This window comes from Aptenodytes patagonicus, chromosome 1 (genome assembly GCF_965638725.1).
Source record: "Aptenodytes patagonicus chromosome 1, bAptPat1.pri.cur, whole genome shotgun sequence".
Lineage (NCBI taxonomy): Eukaryota > Metazoa > Chordata > Aves > Sphenisciformes > Spheniscidae > Aptenodytes > Aptenodytes patagonicus.
In genome coordinates, this window is record NC_134949.1 from 179,811,748 (window position 1) to 179,829,394 (window position 17,647).

Sequence of the window (17,647 nt, forward strand, 5' to 3'; positions counted from 1 at the left end):
GTGTTGAAACTCGCGTTCGTACAATGCTGATCCATGTGAGCAGTGATAGTGAACAAGACGGACTGCCAGACTCTGATTCTGGATGACTTCTGAACAATTTGTTCTGCTAAAACTTATTTATAAAGGTGCCAAGTGAATCAACGCAACTGCTGAAAACCCTGCCTTTAAAGTAAAAGGGAGAGGCTGACTGGCAAAGTGCTTTGTTCTGTAACAGCAAGCAGATGTTAGCAAACAGGAAAAGAGTTGAGTATTGTTAGAAGAAAGACGCATTTTGGTTGCAAAGCACTTAATAGTAGCTTTTAGTTGCCTGAGTTTGTTTTGATGGTATAATAAATCCATCTTTCAAACATGTACTGCTAGATCAAAAACTCTGCAGCTACATAAAGCAAAGGGCTAATCTGGTGCAAACAGAGTCTCCAAAACTATACTACCACTTTAAAAAAAAAAAAAATCAAATAACCAGAAACAACCAAAAAACCAAATTTGAACCTATAATAACTTTATGCTAACTACAGGACTACAGTCAATATCAGATCTAGCATAAGGCCGGTCTGGCTGAAATGTGTACTCCTGAATGCTCTTATATGGCACAGTACTGGTATTATTGCTCAGAGTCAGTCTCAGAGAAAGAATATGAAATAAGAGTACCACAGACATATTTAAAAAAAAAAAAAAAAAGAAAAGGTCGCTTCCTCTGAGGACCAAACAAGAAGTGAAAATATGGCTGTGAATGAGGACTGAACATCCAGCTCCCAACTGGTGCCATTAACAGCCTCACAAGTTGGAGACTACTTTGTATTTCGAGTGAAGAGAAGGAGAGCTTGGAGGTGGACTATAAGAAGGTCCAGAGTTATTCTTGCTTGGCAACTCTTAATTACATTGTCAAACGCTATTGCTCATCACAGCTTATGGAAGGTGGACTCTGCTCTGTGGACACTTAGCAAGATTGCCCCCAAAAGCCAAAAGTCTTGAGATAGAAAGAGATGCGGAGTAGCAGTTGCAGCTTGCAAAGAATAACGCTCACCGCACTGTGTGTGACTCTCTACAACACAAGCCCAGACAAATTCTAGAGTTTGGAGCAATATGCAAGAATTGCAATAAATTGCATCACTTTCATAAAAGTTTGCCAGCACTTAGCTTTTATGGCACGCGCGTTAAGATGGCTGTAACAGCATTAGTGTATAAGAATAATTCTGAGATGTGACAGACGATGTTACACCAGAAGATAGCCCATCTGTCAGGCAGTGTGTGTTTGGTGAAGGAAAAATTACTATTTGGATGTAAAGTAGAAGCTTACAACAAAACGCAAAAATGAGCTAAAAGGTGGGGGGGTTTGTTGTTTGTTTGTTTGTTTTTTTCCTGGTTCTATGCCCGTAGGAATGATTTTAGGTAATCCCTAAAAGAGGAGCTAGAAAGACTTATTACTCTGATTCTCAGAGGGAAGGCAATTTGAAGGAGGTTAGCACCGTAAGACATGGTGCTTGTTTTCTTGTGGTTCCTTTTACCACTGCTTATTCTTTTCTTTTTCTTTCCAATTATAAGAATTATAATTGAAAGCATTTTATGTAGTTAGTATTTTAAATACTTCTTGGATGGTCTCCGGTACTTCTAAGTGCATTCAGAAAGTAACTTTTTCTTCAGTGATGGCACTAATCTGGCTGTCTTTCTGCTACCTGGACAGCTACCTTTGAGAAAACCTGTATGTATTTATTGGTTTTGACATCCCCAGCGCTCTGTAAAAAAAAAAAATACAAAAAAAACCCAAAAAAACCCTTGAAATTTGGCTTGAATGCTTAAGTATTGGTGGGCAATACACAAGCTTAAGTAAGATGACAGTTGCATAGTTCTCTTATATTTGCTGTTACGGAGAAATAAATTGTTTGCAAAAATATTTCTCTGTATTCAGAATCAGCAGAATTCCAGGCTTTATTTAGGCCCTCTTTTGGAAGGGAGAAGAAAAAAGAAGAAAATATGACAGCATGCACCTTCTTTGGATGACAGTTTTCTGCAGACTGCAATCCAAGCCACTTTTGGCACGCAGACATTTTTTTTTAAAAAATAACATGTACTCTGGTTTGTATACCTGAAGTTTTCAGCTGTGTAAAGCAGTAGAAAGTGTGGCAAAACAGCAGGGCTACAATGGCAACAGCTAAAAAAGTAACAATGTAAGAAAGCAATCTGGGTGAAAGGAGGTAATATAACAAGGTACACTGTAAGAGTGCCTACTGCCATGCCTCCCTTACCCTCTAAAAGCAGGTAAGGTATCCTGGAGCCAGCAAAGATGATTTAAGGAAAACTTGGCCTAATGTAGCAACTGGATTTAGTGAACTCTGCATTAAGGAAGAAAGCGAGGGTAGGTATTGCTCCTTGAAAAGATCCTGTCTAGCGTTACAAAGCACAGAAACAGGCGTGGGGCGTTGGTACGTCACGGCTCAGCTGCTGCAGTTGATCATGCCAGACTTCTTGCACCCAAGCCGTGCGCCGATGCTCTGGCGCAGGGCCTCACGGCGATGCAGCGAGGCTGCAAGGGCTGTCCCCGCTAAAACCGGGAGCTTCTGCGTCTTGTGCAAATACAGTTGGACACCTAAATAAAATGTGACAGACGGACGGACACCCTCAACAGGGCGACGGATAAGCTCAGCGGGAGGACCTACAGGCCCCGCGAAGCCCGACCCCCCGCCGGCGTGACTTCGGGGTTCTTCGCAGGTACCTGCGGCCCCCGGGAGCAGCCCGCCGCCCCGCCCCGCCCCTCGCCCCGCGCAGCAGGTGCGGGCGCCCGCTCGGCCCCGGATTTCCCGGGGGCCGCGCGGGGGGGCGGGGCCGGGCGGCGCATGCGCCCGCCGGCCGGGCTGGCCGCGGGAGCGAGGTGGGGCCGGGGCGGCTGTGCGGAGAGAGGGCGGCGGCGCCGCCGAGGAGAAACTCCGGAGGGGAAGCGGCAGCCGCCGGCCCCCGCCCCTGTAGCGGGAAGGGGGGAGCGAGCGGCCGGCCCCCCGCGCCTCCCCCTCCCGTCCCGGAGGCACACGGTCCTGCCCAGAGCTCGGCGCGCCCGCCCGCCGGCGGGAGGGAGCGGCGGCCGGCGCTGCGCCCGGGGCGGAGGGCGAGCGGGCAGGCAGACGGGGCCCCGAGCCGCCGCTTGAGGGGAGGAGAGGGGTGTTGCCGCACCCCCGGCCCCGGCCCGGGTGGATGAGCAGCCTCCAGGGCGGCGGCGGCGGCTCTTGCGGCCTCTCCATGGCTGGGCCCCGGCGGTGAAGGCAGCGGGAGCCGCCTGTGTCCGCGTCGCGCCGGGAGGCAGCGCAGCCACCAGGGGGCGGGCGGGGAGGGGGATGAGCGCCGCAGCCACCGCCGCCTCTGCGGGAGCCGCCGTCGCCGCCTGCACCGGGGCCGAGGGCGGCTTCTTCTTCTTTTCCAGCGGCTCTGGTCCGGCGGGGCCCATGGGGCCCGAAGAGGGCTCAGCCGGCGGGCTGGGAGCGCTGCCCGGCGCCCTGGCGCCGCCGTCGCTGGGCTGCCGAAGCCGCTACCAGCTGCTACTCTCCGGGAAGGCCCTGGCCGACAGATACCGGAAGATTTACACGGCGGCGCTGAGCGACCGGGAACTGGGGAGCCACCCGGGCAGGTAACGCGCGCCGAGTTCCCTCCCGGACGAGACGGGCGGCCCCGGCGGCCGCCGCCACCCCTCCCATCGCCGGCTAGGAGCGGCCCTTCTCCCGGCGGCTCCCCTCGGCCCCGTGCGTGCACCTTCCTCCCGGCAGCGGCACGCCTCTCTTCTCCCGGCCGCCGCCCTCCTCATTCTCCCTCCTTGCCCCCCGCTGCCTCTGCCATGTGGCCGCCCCCGGGCCCCGGGGGACGGAGGGAGCGGTGATGTAACCCGGCGGCTGCCCAGGTGCCACCCCCTCCCCGCCGCCCGGGCCCTGCCGCTAGCTTGGCCGGCGTTACCGTGCAGATGGCGCTGCCACCTCCCTTTCCCGGGGCCCGGGGGGGAGTTACCTGTGCCCGCTCCCCTCCCCCAGCGCGGAGGCTGGGGGCTCCGTCACGCCCTTGTGGCGGAGGGTAGCGATGTAAAGCCCCGCTCCGCCCGTCCTTCCGCGGCCGCCTGGGGGGATGGAGCGTTGCCTCACGGTGTCCATGTTGAGACCTCGGGCAGACCTCGCTGCGGCCGCGGCCTGTCGTGCCACTGAAACGGGCTGAGCCCCGTGGTCTCTACCGAGACACGCCGCTGCCCGCTGTGCAGGGCACCCGCGGATCCCGCTGGCGGGGTCGCCCGAGCGAGGGACCTTGGTGCTTCGCCGTGTGTCGGAGCAGCCCTTAGCTGCCCTGCCTTATTTCTCCTTCTCCTCTTTCGGTAACCTCTTCCTCTGCCGCCTTGTAGGAGGCCTCGGTATCTGGAGGGAGGCTGCGTCCTAGGCAGCGCTTTCCAGGGGGAGCCGGGGGGTTGGGAGGGGTGTGCCGCCCCCACCCGGTTCCTGAGCCTCTCCCGGCGGATGGTGCCCCCTGGGGCTTCCTTTCCCGCCGGCAGCTGCCGGTCCTGCCAGCCGGCTCTCAGGCTCCGTCCCCGGGCCGCAGCAGGGTGCCTGTTGCTCCTGCCGCTTTTCGTCCGGGGTGCCTCGCCGCCCTCCCCTCAACCTGGGCGCGCACAGGCCGTGTGACAGGCGGGGCGGGGGGCGCCGTACGGTGCCCGGTGCCGGCGGGGAGGAGGCTGCGGCGATCTGGGGCCGCGGGGGAGGGAGGGAGGGGCGGGCGGGCGGGCGGGCGGGCGTCGCGCGTGGCCGCCGCGGCCGTTACCCCGCAGCCCCGGCCCGGGCGGCCCCTCCCGCCGGCAGAGGCCGAGCGGCGGAGTCGAGGGCGGGGTGCCCGGCCGGAGCCCCGGCCCGGCGGCTGCTGCGTGTGAGGGGGGCGAGGGGCGGGCTCCCCCGTGGTGCCCGGGCGCTCCCCATTGTTTCCCTCCGGAGGTCGCTGAGGATGCGGATGACATGAAACCGGCACCTTCCTGTGTTCTCAGCCTCTGCTGGCCTTAAGCTGTGATGTGGGTGGCCAGGTCGTAAGGAGAGCTTTGAGTCACCGTTGTTTTAAGTTTGCAAACGGTTGTAAAGCACTGGGTGGTTGGCTTCTTCGGTTTGGGGTTTTTTTTTTCAGTCTGACTGGAGCAGCAGGGCTTCCCCCCACCCCCACCCCGAAAGGCTGTGTCTAGGAGTGGAATTAACATAAGAAACTAAAAGAATAACATAACCTTCCCAATTTGCTTATTGCAAATGCTGGAAACGTGGACTGTTAACATTGGCATTTGACATCTTTGCAATTACCGAGGTCTTTGCAAAGTGTATGACAGGGAAACCATAGTTCTTTTTTCCCCTATGTAGACCTGTGAGTGTTTTCTTACCCCATATATTCCTTAGTTCAGTGTTCATGCTTTTTCCTTTAAATCTTTTATTCCTACTTTTAAGCTTTGTATCATTTAATCCTGGGACTGCAAGTGCTAAGTGTAAGGAAACTACTAAATGTAAGGAAATCAGCTGTGCGATTGCTCCATGGTGTTCAGATATTTGTCTGAATTTTGCCTTAACATGTCTGTATTTTTTAAAGCTGTAGTTCTGAATTCGTTGTGTCCTCCATGTTTTTCGGTTTCAGGATAACTCAACTGGTATCTCTTTTACTTAGAATTGAAGAAAATACTAGCTTTAGGTGGGTGTAAATGTTAATGTTTCTTTTAATTGATGTTCTTAAAATAATTACTTTTAACTCCAAGATACCATAGATTGCATTCTTTTGGGTTCTATTTCTTGTCAGCAGATTCTTACGAAAATGCCAGTTAAAAGAAACAGTGACATTTGCAGTTATTCTATGTCTTTATTCTTGAAGGCTAGATTTAGTCATATATCTTGACTACATTGTGTCATCATAGAGGAAATCAAAGAAGCCAGACTCCTCATACAGAGGAAGCAGGTTGTATTAAGCTATTGGCAAGTAAATGATGGCTAGCTAATACTGGTGAATACAGCCAATGTGTATTGTAGGACTTTTGAGAGGAGGAATATTTAATAATCAGCTAGTTGCCCACTATCTCTTGGTACTCAGCCCCAACATCTCATGTATCAGACTGATGGTAGCCAAGGTACTGCTCATAATCTCCACCCTTTCCTCCATATTAGTGTCAAAATATTGCAGTTTAAGGTTTGAGAACTTCAGCCACCTGGTAGTCTTAAACAGAAATAGTAAAAAATGCTTTTTACAAAAATGGTAAAAATCCCAAACACTTCCTAAAGAGATGCTTTAAAGTGATTTGTGACTCCATCTGGTTGCTACAGTAGATAACAGTGCCAGATAAATTAATTGGAGGTTAAGATAATACAGTTTTTAACACGAGTCTTAACTTGATTTTTATCTATGTGGAAAATCTGAAGCCTCTTAATCTGTCAATAAGAGTGTTTGTGACTAGAAAAATATCTTGAAGTAGCTTAAAAAAACTAAACCAATTGGCTTATGAACATTAATAAAATTCTTCCTGTGCCCCAAGAAGACTAGTTTGAAGAATGATAGTGCAACCTACTTGCAATATGTCGACGTAGAATTTTTGCTTCAAGTCTGCAAAATTGTACTCTGCACTTCACATGGTGTGACCAACGCCTGCTGCAGTGAGTGCTTTTATTCCAAACCTGACTTTAATGTTCATGAAGAACTAGAAAGCAGTATGAAAATGCTTGTGTGTAGACAATCTCCACGATGTTTAATTTCCTTATCTGAAAGTCATGAGTAAGATTAATATCACATTTGCTAGGTGTTTGTGCTGGCTGTCATCTGAAAGTGATGAATATCACGTGTTGAGTAGGATGCAGTAATTGGCTTTGAAAGAGAACTATGAGTGCTTTGCATTTCCTCGTGTGATACCGGCTGCGGTGTCATGAACACTTCGGTCTCCAAAGATGATGGTTTGGTCAGTGTGCTTATTCCCCCTGCCACGTTGACGTAACTATTTATATAGTCTCTTGCAGTAACAGATTAGAGACTCGCTCTGGGTTAAAATTAACTCGGCAAAAATGGCTTGTTGTAATCCAGACTAATTCCCTGATCTGGTTCACCTTGTGATTGTGCTTGTGACAGCATGAGGGGAGGGGTTGCACAAAGTTCTATGTACAGAGAGGCAGGAGCAGAGAAACTGCTGCTTTTGTCACTAGTGCCAGCCTAATAATTTTATGAAAGGAAACAGGAAAAAGTATTTAATCCTGCAATTTAACGTACAGCCATCTTTGGTCAGATAACAGCGTTAAGAATCTGTTACAGTACTACTAGCAGTGGGAAATTTACTTGTCAAGTCAAGATTGGTTTGGAAGATAAATCTGCTCTTGAGTGTGCCTGGTTTGTAGTCTCTGCTTTGTGGCTACTGAAATATGGGAAAATGACTAGTAATGGCATAACGGCTAGTGTAGCCACGAAGGTCTGTAAAACACTAGTAGGAAGCATGAGCCTCTTTAGAGGGCAAGTAAAAACTTCATGTTGTTGGAGTGTTGTTTCATACGCTGCGTTCTGAGTGGATGAAACTGGAAGTCTGCTCTCTGTTACTGAAGTAATGCAAGTTGTTATCTGCTTTCAGTCCTGAAGCTTTGTATTTGCAAAGTAAGATATTTCTGATTTTCATGTTTTTGCTGTCTTCAAATACACAGTTTTTCTGTTGTATAACTTAATCCTAACAAACATCCCTATCCAGCTGAATCGCTGCTATTCTCTCTTGTGCATCTCAGGGTTTTCCCTGAACTGTCAGTCCCTTTACTCTTCTTTTACCTGTGTATGTACTACCAGAAGTATCAGTTAGGCTCAGTGTGTTCTTTGAGACTTTTTGTCAAATATGGATAGATATACAAATTTGTAATGGCTTTAGTGTGGCCTGTTTGGTAATCAAAATGTTCACTACATAATTTTGACTAACTTGAAATTTTAATATTACAATGACAATATATTCTAAAATGGCAGTGATTTCATACTCATGTCAAAGCGTTTTTCATCTGTTGTACAGCTTATCAAGTGATATTTACCAAAAAGATGATCATTTTTTTTCTTTTTTTTGTCTGTAGGACATCAACTCAGCAACTGTAAAAGCAACATCATGCAAATCCAAGAATCATTTCCGAATAGGTGGTTCTTTGGTTCCATTTGCCCTTTAAATTACTTGTGAGGACTGCATCTGGATTTCTGTAGTAACATTAGGTATCAGAGATGCAGCAGTATTTATTGAATAATATTCAATATTGAAAACTTCTTAGACTCTGCTAAAGGGAGACATCCTACTGAGCTTGTCAGGTGCTTAATTTGTTTGCTGCATAAAGTTCAGTAGAAACATTCTATCAATTAGTTCAAAAACATTAACCATTTGAAAATACAAATGCTTTTTGGGGATTACTTTTTTTGTCCATTACTTCGTTGCTAAAGTTGCCCCTTTTAACTTAGATCCTTCAGAGGAGAAAAGCTTCTATTTGTATCGTGGGGACAAAACCCCCAAACAAATGTAATGTTGTGAAGTGGCTTGATTGAGATCAAGGAGAATTTCAGTGATGACTGGAATGTAAGATTCCTGCTATTAGCCAGAAATCAGATGGCTGTTTTTCCAGCCATTTTGGCTGAAGAAGAGGCAGCCAACTTACTTTCATTTTACGGTGATTCTTTCTACTGGGTGATAAAAGAAATTTTTGGAAGTAGGCCAGCTCGTCCACACTCATAGTTGTAAATTATACATCCTCTGGAGAAAATTGGTCATTAGGTTAGTCTTTAGGCTTTTCAAAGTTGACACAAAGTCTTCGCTTGTGACCCTTCTTATGCTCAGTAGTGCAATGCTTATCTGGCCCTGGGATGTTTTAAGCGTGTATTTTTCAAAATCTGTTGGAGAAACGCTACTGAAACACTTCACCTTTGCACTGCCAAGTTATTAAAGAATTTGTAGAAACCATGTTTAGTAAATTGAGATATGTGAAATTTGTGTTAATTTGATTGTTGGTACACCAGAAAGCCTTAATTTCTTCAGATCTAAAGCCTTTACAAAAGCTGTAAGCTTTTTTTTTGGTTTGGGACTTGACGCTTTTTTAAAATGAAATTGTAATTGCAGAAAGTTTGGAAGCATTCATTTGACTGAAAAAATAAAGTTTATATACATAAAGACTAACAAAATGATAGCGATGTTTCTTGTGAAGTATTATGCGTTACATACTACATTTTCCTGCTTATTCCTGTGAAAAGGTTTGCTCCGTAGGTCCCTTCCAATTGAAATAAACTTTTTTTTTTTAAATGACATTTACAAAACATAAGAATTGAAAAACAGAGGAGAACAGACTAGACTAGATTAAGTCCTTATATAAACTTAAAACTTTATTTCATTAGAAAATCGATGTGCTGTTGAGTCTTACATTAAGCTAACCTGTGCATTAGAAAAGCTGATAAGAGTTGCTGTCTGCTGTAGGCTTTTTAGCTGCAATATAGTAATGTTTTAATACTATATTGAGCTATTGGTTAATAGGGATTAACTAATAACTAAAACCATGTATCTTTACTTATCTTCTTTACCTTATATTCTGATAAGGAAAACAGTTTTACATAGTAGTAGTTCTAAAAATCTGTAGTAGTCACTTAGTCTAACATGGTTTGTATTTGTGCAGTGTTAGCACAGAAAACAATAATAGAAGCTGGAAAGAAGCTAATATTATGTTGAGAGGCTTAAGATGTTTATTTGTGTATATTTATATATAAAAATAATATATCATAATTTATGTAAATGATTTGAAAAATTAAAAAAACTGGAATCCATGGGAATATTCAGGTTTTGTGGGCTGATAGAAATGCATTTCCTTTTTACAAAAATAGAGGCTGAAGCAGCCTTAGAAGTCTAGTGATGCTAAAAGACACCTTTGTCTTTTGGAGTCATGCATCCTTCTGCTGCTTCATTTAGAAGGAAAGTGTGTAGTTTGGAAAGGAATTAGTGCATGTGATAGAATCACATTGTGTGATTTTTTTCTCCCCCCCCCCCTACTTGTTTTGGATTACAAAATAATACTGTGTGGAACCTTTGTCTCTTCAGGTAAAAGTTCAATTATAGGCCAAACTGGAACTGAACAGAAGTTACAAAAACCTGTTAACCTGTTGTGGTTTTTTTTTTTTTGCTATGAGAGTGTGCCTGTGTGAGAGTGTGTCAAGTGGCAGCAGCTACAGCGTTTGTACTGTTAAATAGTGACATTCTGAATGTTCACCTGTGGAGAAGATTGACATGTTCTCCACATAATCGATTTGTTACTGAATCATTTGTGTTGGGTACCTAACTATTTAGCTGTAATGTTTCAGTCATTATTGGTTAAGCCTTTTTAGTGTTCATATGGTAATTGTCTCAGGAAGTGTCTTTTTAGTAAGGTAAATAATGACAGCAGATTATTGCATCTTTTTCAATTCCCATTACCCACTCTTGGGTTTCGGCATTCTTGTAGAAGCTTTTCAAGCATAGGTTAGGCCTTACGTCGTTTTCCTTTATTGCTAGATTAATCCTTGATGTTTGGTGGCCTCTTGATATTGTTGCCACCTTTGAGGATCTTGGCTGCTCAGCTATGTTCCAAAATACCATATTTAATGTGTGTTAAACTTTTAAAATAATTTATCCTTTCTGAATGTCAGGTTGGGGATTACTGATGAGACTATTTGTGAGAATATGATTGTAGGTGTTGGTATCTGTACAATGGCAAAGTTCTTAACTGTGGCAACGCGTCTGGCTCAAGTATTAGTGTTATACTTTTAGTAACTAAAACCATATGAGGTCATTGCCTGAATTTTGTGGGGGTTTTTCCTGTGGATAATGAAGTCTCTTCCACTTTAAACAAGCAAACATTGCCTGAATATTCTGCTGAAGTTCACAAGAATTTGGAATTTTAATATGCAAACATAAGTAAATACATCTCCTAAGTGGGGCAGGAGAGGAATCAGAATATTAGATTTGCAACGATTGTGGTTTATTCTGCTTAATATTTTAACCAGCAACTGACTTTTTTTTCTAATTTATTTCAAAATGGCTACAGCTGGCAATTCGATGAATAATCAGAGAGTTATTTTTGCTTAACTATGACTATGTTTCACCAAACCCATAATTTAAAGACTATTTATGTCTTTATAGAAAGCACATATGTTTACTGACATACCAGTGATACAATCTTTGGTACTGAAGTACTTCATGCAAACTGTTTTCCACATCCTTTGTTTACTTTGGAAACTTGATCCCTTGCAGCACCTCTTAAATACATGGTTGCATTTTTGTCTTTTTCTTTCTTACCTTGTTTGCCATAAACACTGCTTCACACTGAGGTGCTGCTTGGAATAGTAGTCTTATAATTAACTAAAGTTTTTATATTGTAAATATACTCTTTCGCAGCTAATCTTTCCCAGTGGTCTTTCACAGCCAATTCCTACCATTGTGCCCCTCCAAAGGATGAGTACTAGAAATTGGCACAGGAGAATGGGCTCCTTGTGCCCTAAGTGGCTACATTAAGGTATATGGTTTCTGTACATTCAGATTTAATGTTTCATATGTTATGAAGCATATTAATACTCATATGCTTAATACGCTTTTTTCTTAGTAGCAAGTATTTCATAGTAAATAGTGTGTTATAGCTCACTGCCTCCCTTCAGACTGATGAATGTGTTGATGGACTTAATTAGTTTTTATTGTTATAACTGAATGATACTTCTTTCTTTGCATCTGGTATATGTATGACTACTTTGGCCTGAGAATACTGTGAGGATTTTTCTTTTCTTTGGTTATTAATTTAATAAATCTAAATCTATATTAGCTGTACACTTTAGAAAAGAAACAAAAATTCAGCTTCCTTGTCCCCACATAAAACTGGACCTCTGTGGTTAGATTAGTGCCATTCCTTATTTTCATTTTCTTCCTTTAACTTTCCTTGACTTGTGTTCCCAAGCATAATTGTGTAAGGTAATGGTTTTTGAACTGACTTTTGTGAAAATACTTTACAGATTCTATGAAAGGATGTTGTGGTTTAACCTCAGTAGCCAGCTAAGCCCCACACAGCTGCTCGGTCACTCCCCTTCGCAGTGGGATGGGGAGACAGTTGGAGGGATAAAAGTGAGAAAACTCGTGGGTTGAGATAAAGGCAGTTTAATAGGGAAAGCAAAAGCCGTGCACACAAGCAAAGCAAAACAAGGAATTAATTCACTCCGTCCCATTGGCAAGAGTGGGATTCAGCCATCTCCAGGAAAGCAGGGCTCCATCACACGTAACGGTTACTTGGTAAGGCAAACGCCATCACTCCAAATGTCCCCCCCTTCCTTTTTCTTCCCCCAGCTTTATATGCTGAGCATGACGTCATATGGTATGGAATATCCCTTTGGTCAGTTGGAGTCAGCTGTCCCGGCTGTGTCCCCTCCCAGCTTCTTGTGCACCCCCAGCCTACTCGCTGGTGGGGTGGGGTGAGAAGCAGAAAAGGCCTTGACTCTGTGTAAGCACTGCTCGGCAATAACGAAAACATCCCTGTATTATCAACACTTTTTTCATCACAAATCCAAAACATACAAGCACTATACAAGCTACTATGAAGAAAATTAACTCTGTCCCAGCCAAAGCCGATACAAAGAGAAAGTAAGATAAGGTCAAAAAGTATAAGCCTGTTGTTTGTAGTTTAAATTCATTAGAGTGATCCAAACTGCTACTGAAAAATTTTGTAAGTTTGCAAATGAAAAAAATTGGCAGCCTCTTCTCTAACCTGTACTGCAGTGCCGTAGTATTTACATTATTTTGGTCATGATCTCTGTCAGTCTGGAAAAATGTCTAGCTAAGAGTTTTAACCTTAACAGGGTCAAACCCTGAACTCTTCATTTCACTTCTCCAGTGTTCTCCTTGTTGCAGTTGATAACATCACTCATCTTTTCTATTGCTGAGCCTTTTAGCCAACTACTATCTTTATACAGATCCGCAGCCAGTCATTTACATAACATTGAGATGACCTTGTTCTTAAATAAATACCTTATTCTCCGGGGTTTATTATTTCAACCTCTTCTCTCTTATTTTGATTGTTTCACCATGAGTTATGTGTATTGTTACTTATGACTCACCTCTTATCTGGGTTTGCCTTTCCTTTCTCTCCCACTAGCCAATGCATTATTCTTTCTAACAGATGTACTCATAAAGTCTTCATTACGCTTGTATGTTTTCAGGGTAGTCATGTCTCTATTCCATTTCTCTTCAAACCAATCAATTCTCTATCCCATTTTATTTCTAGAATATACTGTTATAGAGGGTAGACCATTGACAGCTGTAAACTGGTGAGTTTTTGCACTAGATGGTTGCATCTTCTGCTATTCAGTGAAGACAATGTAGAATTTATTTGGTTTACTTGTGATAGTAATCACTCTAAGGATGTTATGCTGTCATTAACCACTTGTAATGTGCTTTTTCTTAATAAGTACAGTTCTTCCTAAACTTCATGGAGCGTCTTCTCTAAATTAAAATTCTGTTGGTATGATTCTATGTAAGATAGCTTTGCATGCACTTTAGTTTTGATGGTTGTGTTTAGATAGGAAAGTGACCAAAGTTGTGGATATTGTCATTTCTGCTATGGTTGAATGACTTTTGTATTAAAAAAATAAAAAAAACAAAACAAAAAACAGAGTCTTAAAAATGTCTGTTAAGGGTAAGAGATATAGAATATCTATACTGAAAAACTTGAGGTAGAATATTCTTCTTGCATGTGTTCTTACAGATCTAATTTCATAGATAACGTTGCAGTGAATAAAGAAAAATCAGATAATTACAGAAAAGAAGCTACAACTGTCACTGGTTGTTTTGAGAGACCATTCTCTTTGTGTGAATACTTTGTAGGGGTGATTTCTTGTGTGTTCTCTTTGTTTATATGAGATAGATTTATGCTGTTTCAGAAGCCTTTTTGGTTATAAAAGGGATCCACATACTGTTTTGTACTTTTGCACTTCTGTTGTGGTTAAATGAAAATCAGGTCCATTTTACTTGTGTAGTTGGGTTTTAATTTCATTTATAGAACCTTCAGTATTTACATTTCAGACTGTATTGGAGAGGCCTTAGAAAGGGTATTCCAGCAGCCTCCAAAATTTTGGTTTTCAAAAAAAAAAAAGCTAGTTGTTAAAAAAGTTAATGTGATAGTAAAAATAATACAGATTGATGTCATAGGCTTGAAAAATAGTTCTGAGTTACAAAACTGAAGTCATGGTTAAAAAGATGCGCAATTTCAGCTCACAAACAGTATCACGTTAGAGTCCCAACTGAACAAGCAAGTAGTAGGATGGCCTTTTTCTTCTGGGATCAGAGTGTGCAGGAAGGAGTTCCAGACCATAGTAATGTGTCTAGTAGTCTTACCCATCATCCAGATGTTTGATGTCTTATCTATACGTAGCTCTATATTCCTCGCCAGGCAGTGTTCTCTCAAATCCATCAGTCTGCTTTTGTTTTGAGTTTTCTTAACCTTTTCTTTTCAGATGCCTTAGAAGCCCGATATAGCCTGTCCTACTAGTCTGCCTCTGTTTTCTTCTAAGCTTGTCTTAATTGGATTGCAGTTGGCTTTTCTTACCCTGATTTACGGATTTAGGTGACAGGATTTTGATTATTTTTCCATTTGTAGATATAGTGCTTAAGTCCTGACTTTCCTTTTACATTGGCATGGGTGAAAATTCACATCAGAATGCTTGATTAATAATTCAAAGAGGATAGCACAGAAGCTGGTAGTGGTTTGGAGGGTATTACACATGGCTGTTAGGATGAGAGTTGAGCTATTGCCCACTTTACTAAAAATTGGAGTTCCTCAAGCATTAGATCTTAGTATTACCAAATAAAGATGATATCATTAACTTTATATGTTTGAGGTCATCTGAGGATAATATTATCATTGTTGACAATGAAAAAAAATCAAGCTTTTATTATTTGGAGAAAAAAAAATTGATTGTGCTCTCTAGTGGTGTTTCGAGATCTGCCTATCAAGCTGAGCGGTTTTCATCTCCAGTGATTCTCGCTGCTGAGTTCCTTAAAAAATCTGTAGCCCTTGATGAAAAGTAATAGTACTCCCCACAGTTTTCAGTAGCAGTAGGTAATCTGCAGATACATTCAGGGCAGGGAGAGCAGTGGATGTTCTTTACCTCAGCTTGAGTAAGACGTTTGACACCATCTCCCATAGTGTCCCCATGCTGACAAAGCACAGGTTAGATAAGTGGACAGTGAAGTAGATTGAGAACTGGCTGAATGACTGGGCCCGGGCGTTTGTGATCAGTGATGCGAAGTCCAGCTGGCGGCAAGTCATCAGTAGTGTACCCCAGGAGCAGATACTGGGGCCAATGTTGTTTAGCATCCACATTAATGACCTGGATGCTGGGATAGAGTATGCCTGCAGCAAGTTCACAGATGGTACAAAACTGGGAGGGGTTGCTCATACGTCACATGGTTGTGTTTCCATTCGGAGGGATCTGGGTAGGCTGGAGAATTGGGCTGAGGGGAATCCCATGAAGTGCAACAAGGGGAAATGCAGAATCCTGCATCAGGGGAGGAATAACCCCAGGGGGGCTGACCAGCTGGAAGGCAGGTCTGCAGAGAAGTAGCTTGGTGTACTGGTGGACAAGCAGCTGACCGTGAGCTAGTAATGCACTGCCATGGCAAAGAAGGCAGGCAGTCTCCTGGGCTGGGTTAGGAAGAGTGGTACCAGCAGGTTGAAGGAGGTGCTCTCTGCTCAGCACTGGTGAGGCTGTATCTGGAGTGTCCATTTCTGGGCTTCCCAGTACAAGAGAAAGACAGACATACTGGAGAGAGTCCAGTGCAGGGCCACAAAGGTGATTAAGGGTCTGGAGCATTTCTCCTATAAGGAAAGTCTGAGAGAGAGGTGGGACTGTTCAGCCTGGAGAATTGAAGGCTTGGGGGGATCTTATCAATGTAGGGAGGGAATGAATAAGAGGGATCCAGAGTCTTCTCAGTACTGCCCACTGACACAACAAGAGGTAATGGGCACAAATTAAAAAAATCATGACATTCCATCTGAACACATAAAAGCACTTCTTCACTGTGGGAGCGGTAAAGCACTGATACAAGTTGTCCAGAGAGGTTGTGAAGTCTCCATCCTTGGAGATATTCGTAACCCAACTGCACGTGGTACTGGGCAACCTGCTGTAGCTGACCCTGCTTGAGTGGGTGTTGTGGTTTAACCTCAGTCAGCAACTGAGTACCACACAGCTGCTTGCTCACTTTCCTTTTCCTAGGAAGGAAATTAACTCTATCCCTGCCAAAACCAGGACAGCGGGAGGTTTCACAGAATCAGTCACAGAATCACAGGATGGTTGAGGTTGGAAGGGACCTCTGGAGCTGGTCCGCCCCCCCTGCTCAAGCAGGGCCACCTGGAGCTGGTTGCCCAGGACCATGTCCAGATGGCTTTTGAATATTGCCAAGGATGGAGACTCCACAACTCCCTGGGCAACCTGTGCCAGTGCTCAGTCAGCCTCACAGTAAAAAAAGTGTTATCTCAAGAGGTCCCTTCTAACCCGAATGATTCTGTGATTCTATAGGAAAATAGACCACAAAGAGAAAGGATCTATATGAGGTTTACTTGTCTGTCTTCTGACAGGAGGTGTCACAGAGAGTGACACAGTTCTTGCAGCAGAGCTGTGTTTCAAGGTGTGGTCCTCATCTTATTGGAAACATGTATTGGACCTCCATGCTATAGCTCAACAGAAGTAAAGTGAATATGAGGGGAACTGAAAAGGTAGCAACAGTTGGAGTTTTAAATAAATTAAAGCTACATATGTCCTAACATTCCTGTAGGAAGAGGTGCATGGTAACAAGATCTAAATGTAGGTCATTTATTACTTAGAGTATTTTTAAGCTGTTTTAAAGGTCTTGTGTGTATTGCTGGGATAGCGGGTAGGTGTCTAGTGGCATTTAGTCCCAAGTTTGGGGATGTTACTCCAAAACTGCTAGCTTTCCTCTTCTGTAACCTGTCTTCCACCTTTTTTGGGCTTTGTTTTGTTTTTTGTTTTGGTAGCAGATGTCATATTCAAACTTCTAATGTATCACAACAGGCAAAAATATGGTTTGCAAGCCAGCTGCAATGCTACTGAGCTACTTTGGCTGTGATTTTGGCAGAAGCAGTAACTGCTACTTTTCCTACCCTGCCTGCAACTGTGCAAAGAGGAAGGAAGGGTCAATCAACTGCTTCACAGAGGTATTTCTCATTAAGTGCTTCACAGAGCAAGCGTTCCCTTGTCAGAGATATTCTAAAACCCAGGGATACTAACCAGTGGCTACAGAATTTTGTTTGCAAAAGACATTTTTTTTCCTGAAGAGTTCTGTAGAGTTTGTTGCCAAGTTACAGTGAAAGGATTTAAATGAGTGTATTTATTTCTTCAGAAATGTATGTTCTTGGCTTTTTTTCTATTTCTATTTGTGATTTGTAAGGTAAAATTTTGGGTCAGTTTGTCATGGAAGTATATGGCATAATAAATACTCTGTGTGTGCATGTATATTTCATAAAGCTTGCTAATACTTATTTTCGCATTACACTGAGAGATTTTATGTGTATTTGTATTATACGTATTTGTGTGCCAGGTTTCAGTTCGTATATGTGTATTTTGTTCCCTGTCAACTCTGTTATGGCAAATCCTTTTGGAAACT

The 17,647-nt window shown here is 43.7% G+C and overlaps 1 protein-coding gene across 12 annotated transcripts in view; it reads left to right on the forward strand.

Annotated features, from left to right (window-relative positions):
- The first annotated feature begins 3,323 nt into the window (after positions 1-3,323).
- Positions 3,324-17,647, forward strand: part of MYCBP2 (MYC binding protein 2) — a 216,002-nt gene continuing 201,678 nt past the window's right edge. For 11 of the 12 annotated variants that reach the window (XM_076362465.1, XM_076362483.1, XM_076362491.1 and 8 more), the window contains exon 1: positions 3,324-3,613. In XM_076362465.1, coding sequence (XP_076218580.1) covers positions 3,324-3,613 — 290 coding nt within the window. The remainder of the gene's footprint in view (positions 3,614-17,647) is intronic. The other variant, XM_076362532.1, reaches the window with a different exon arrangement.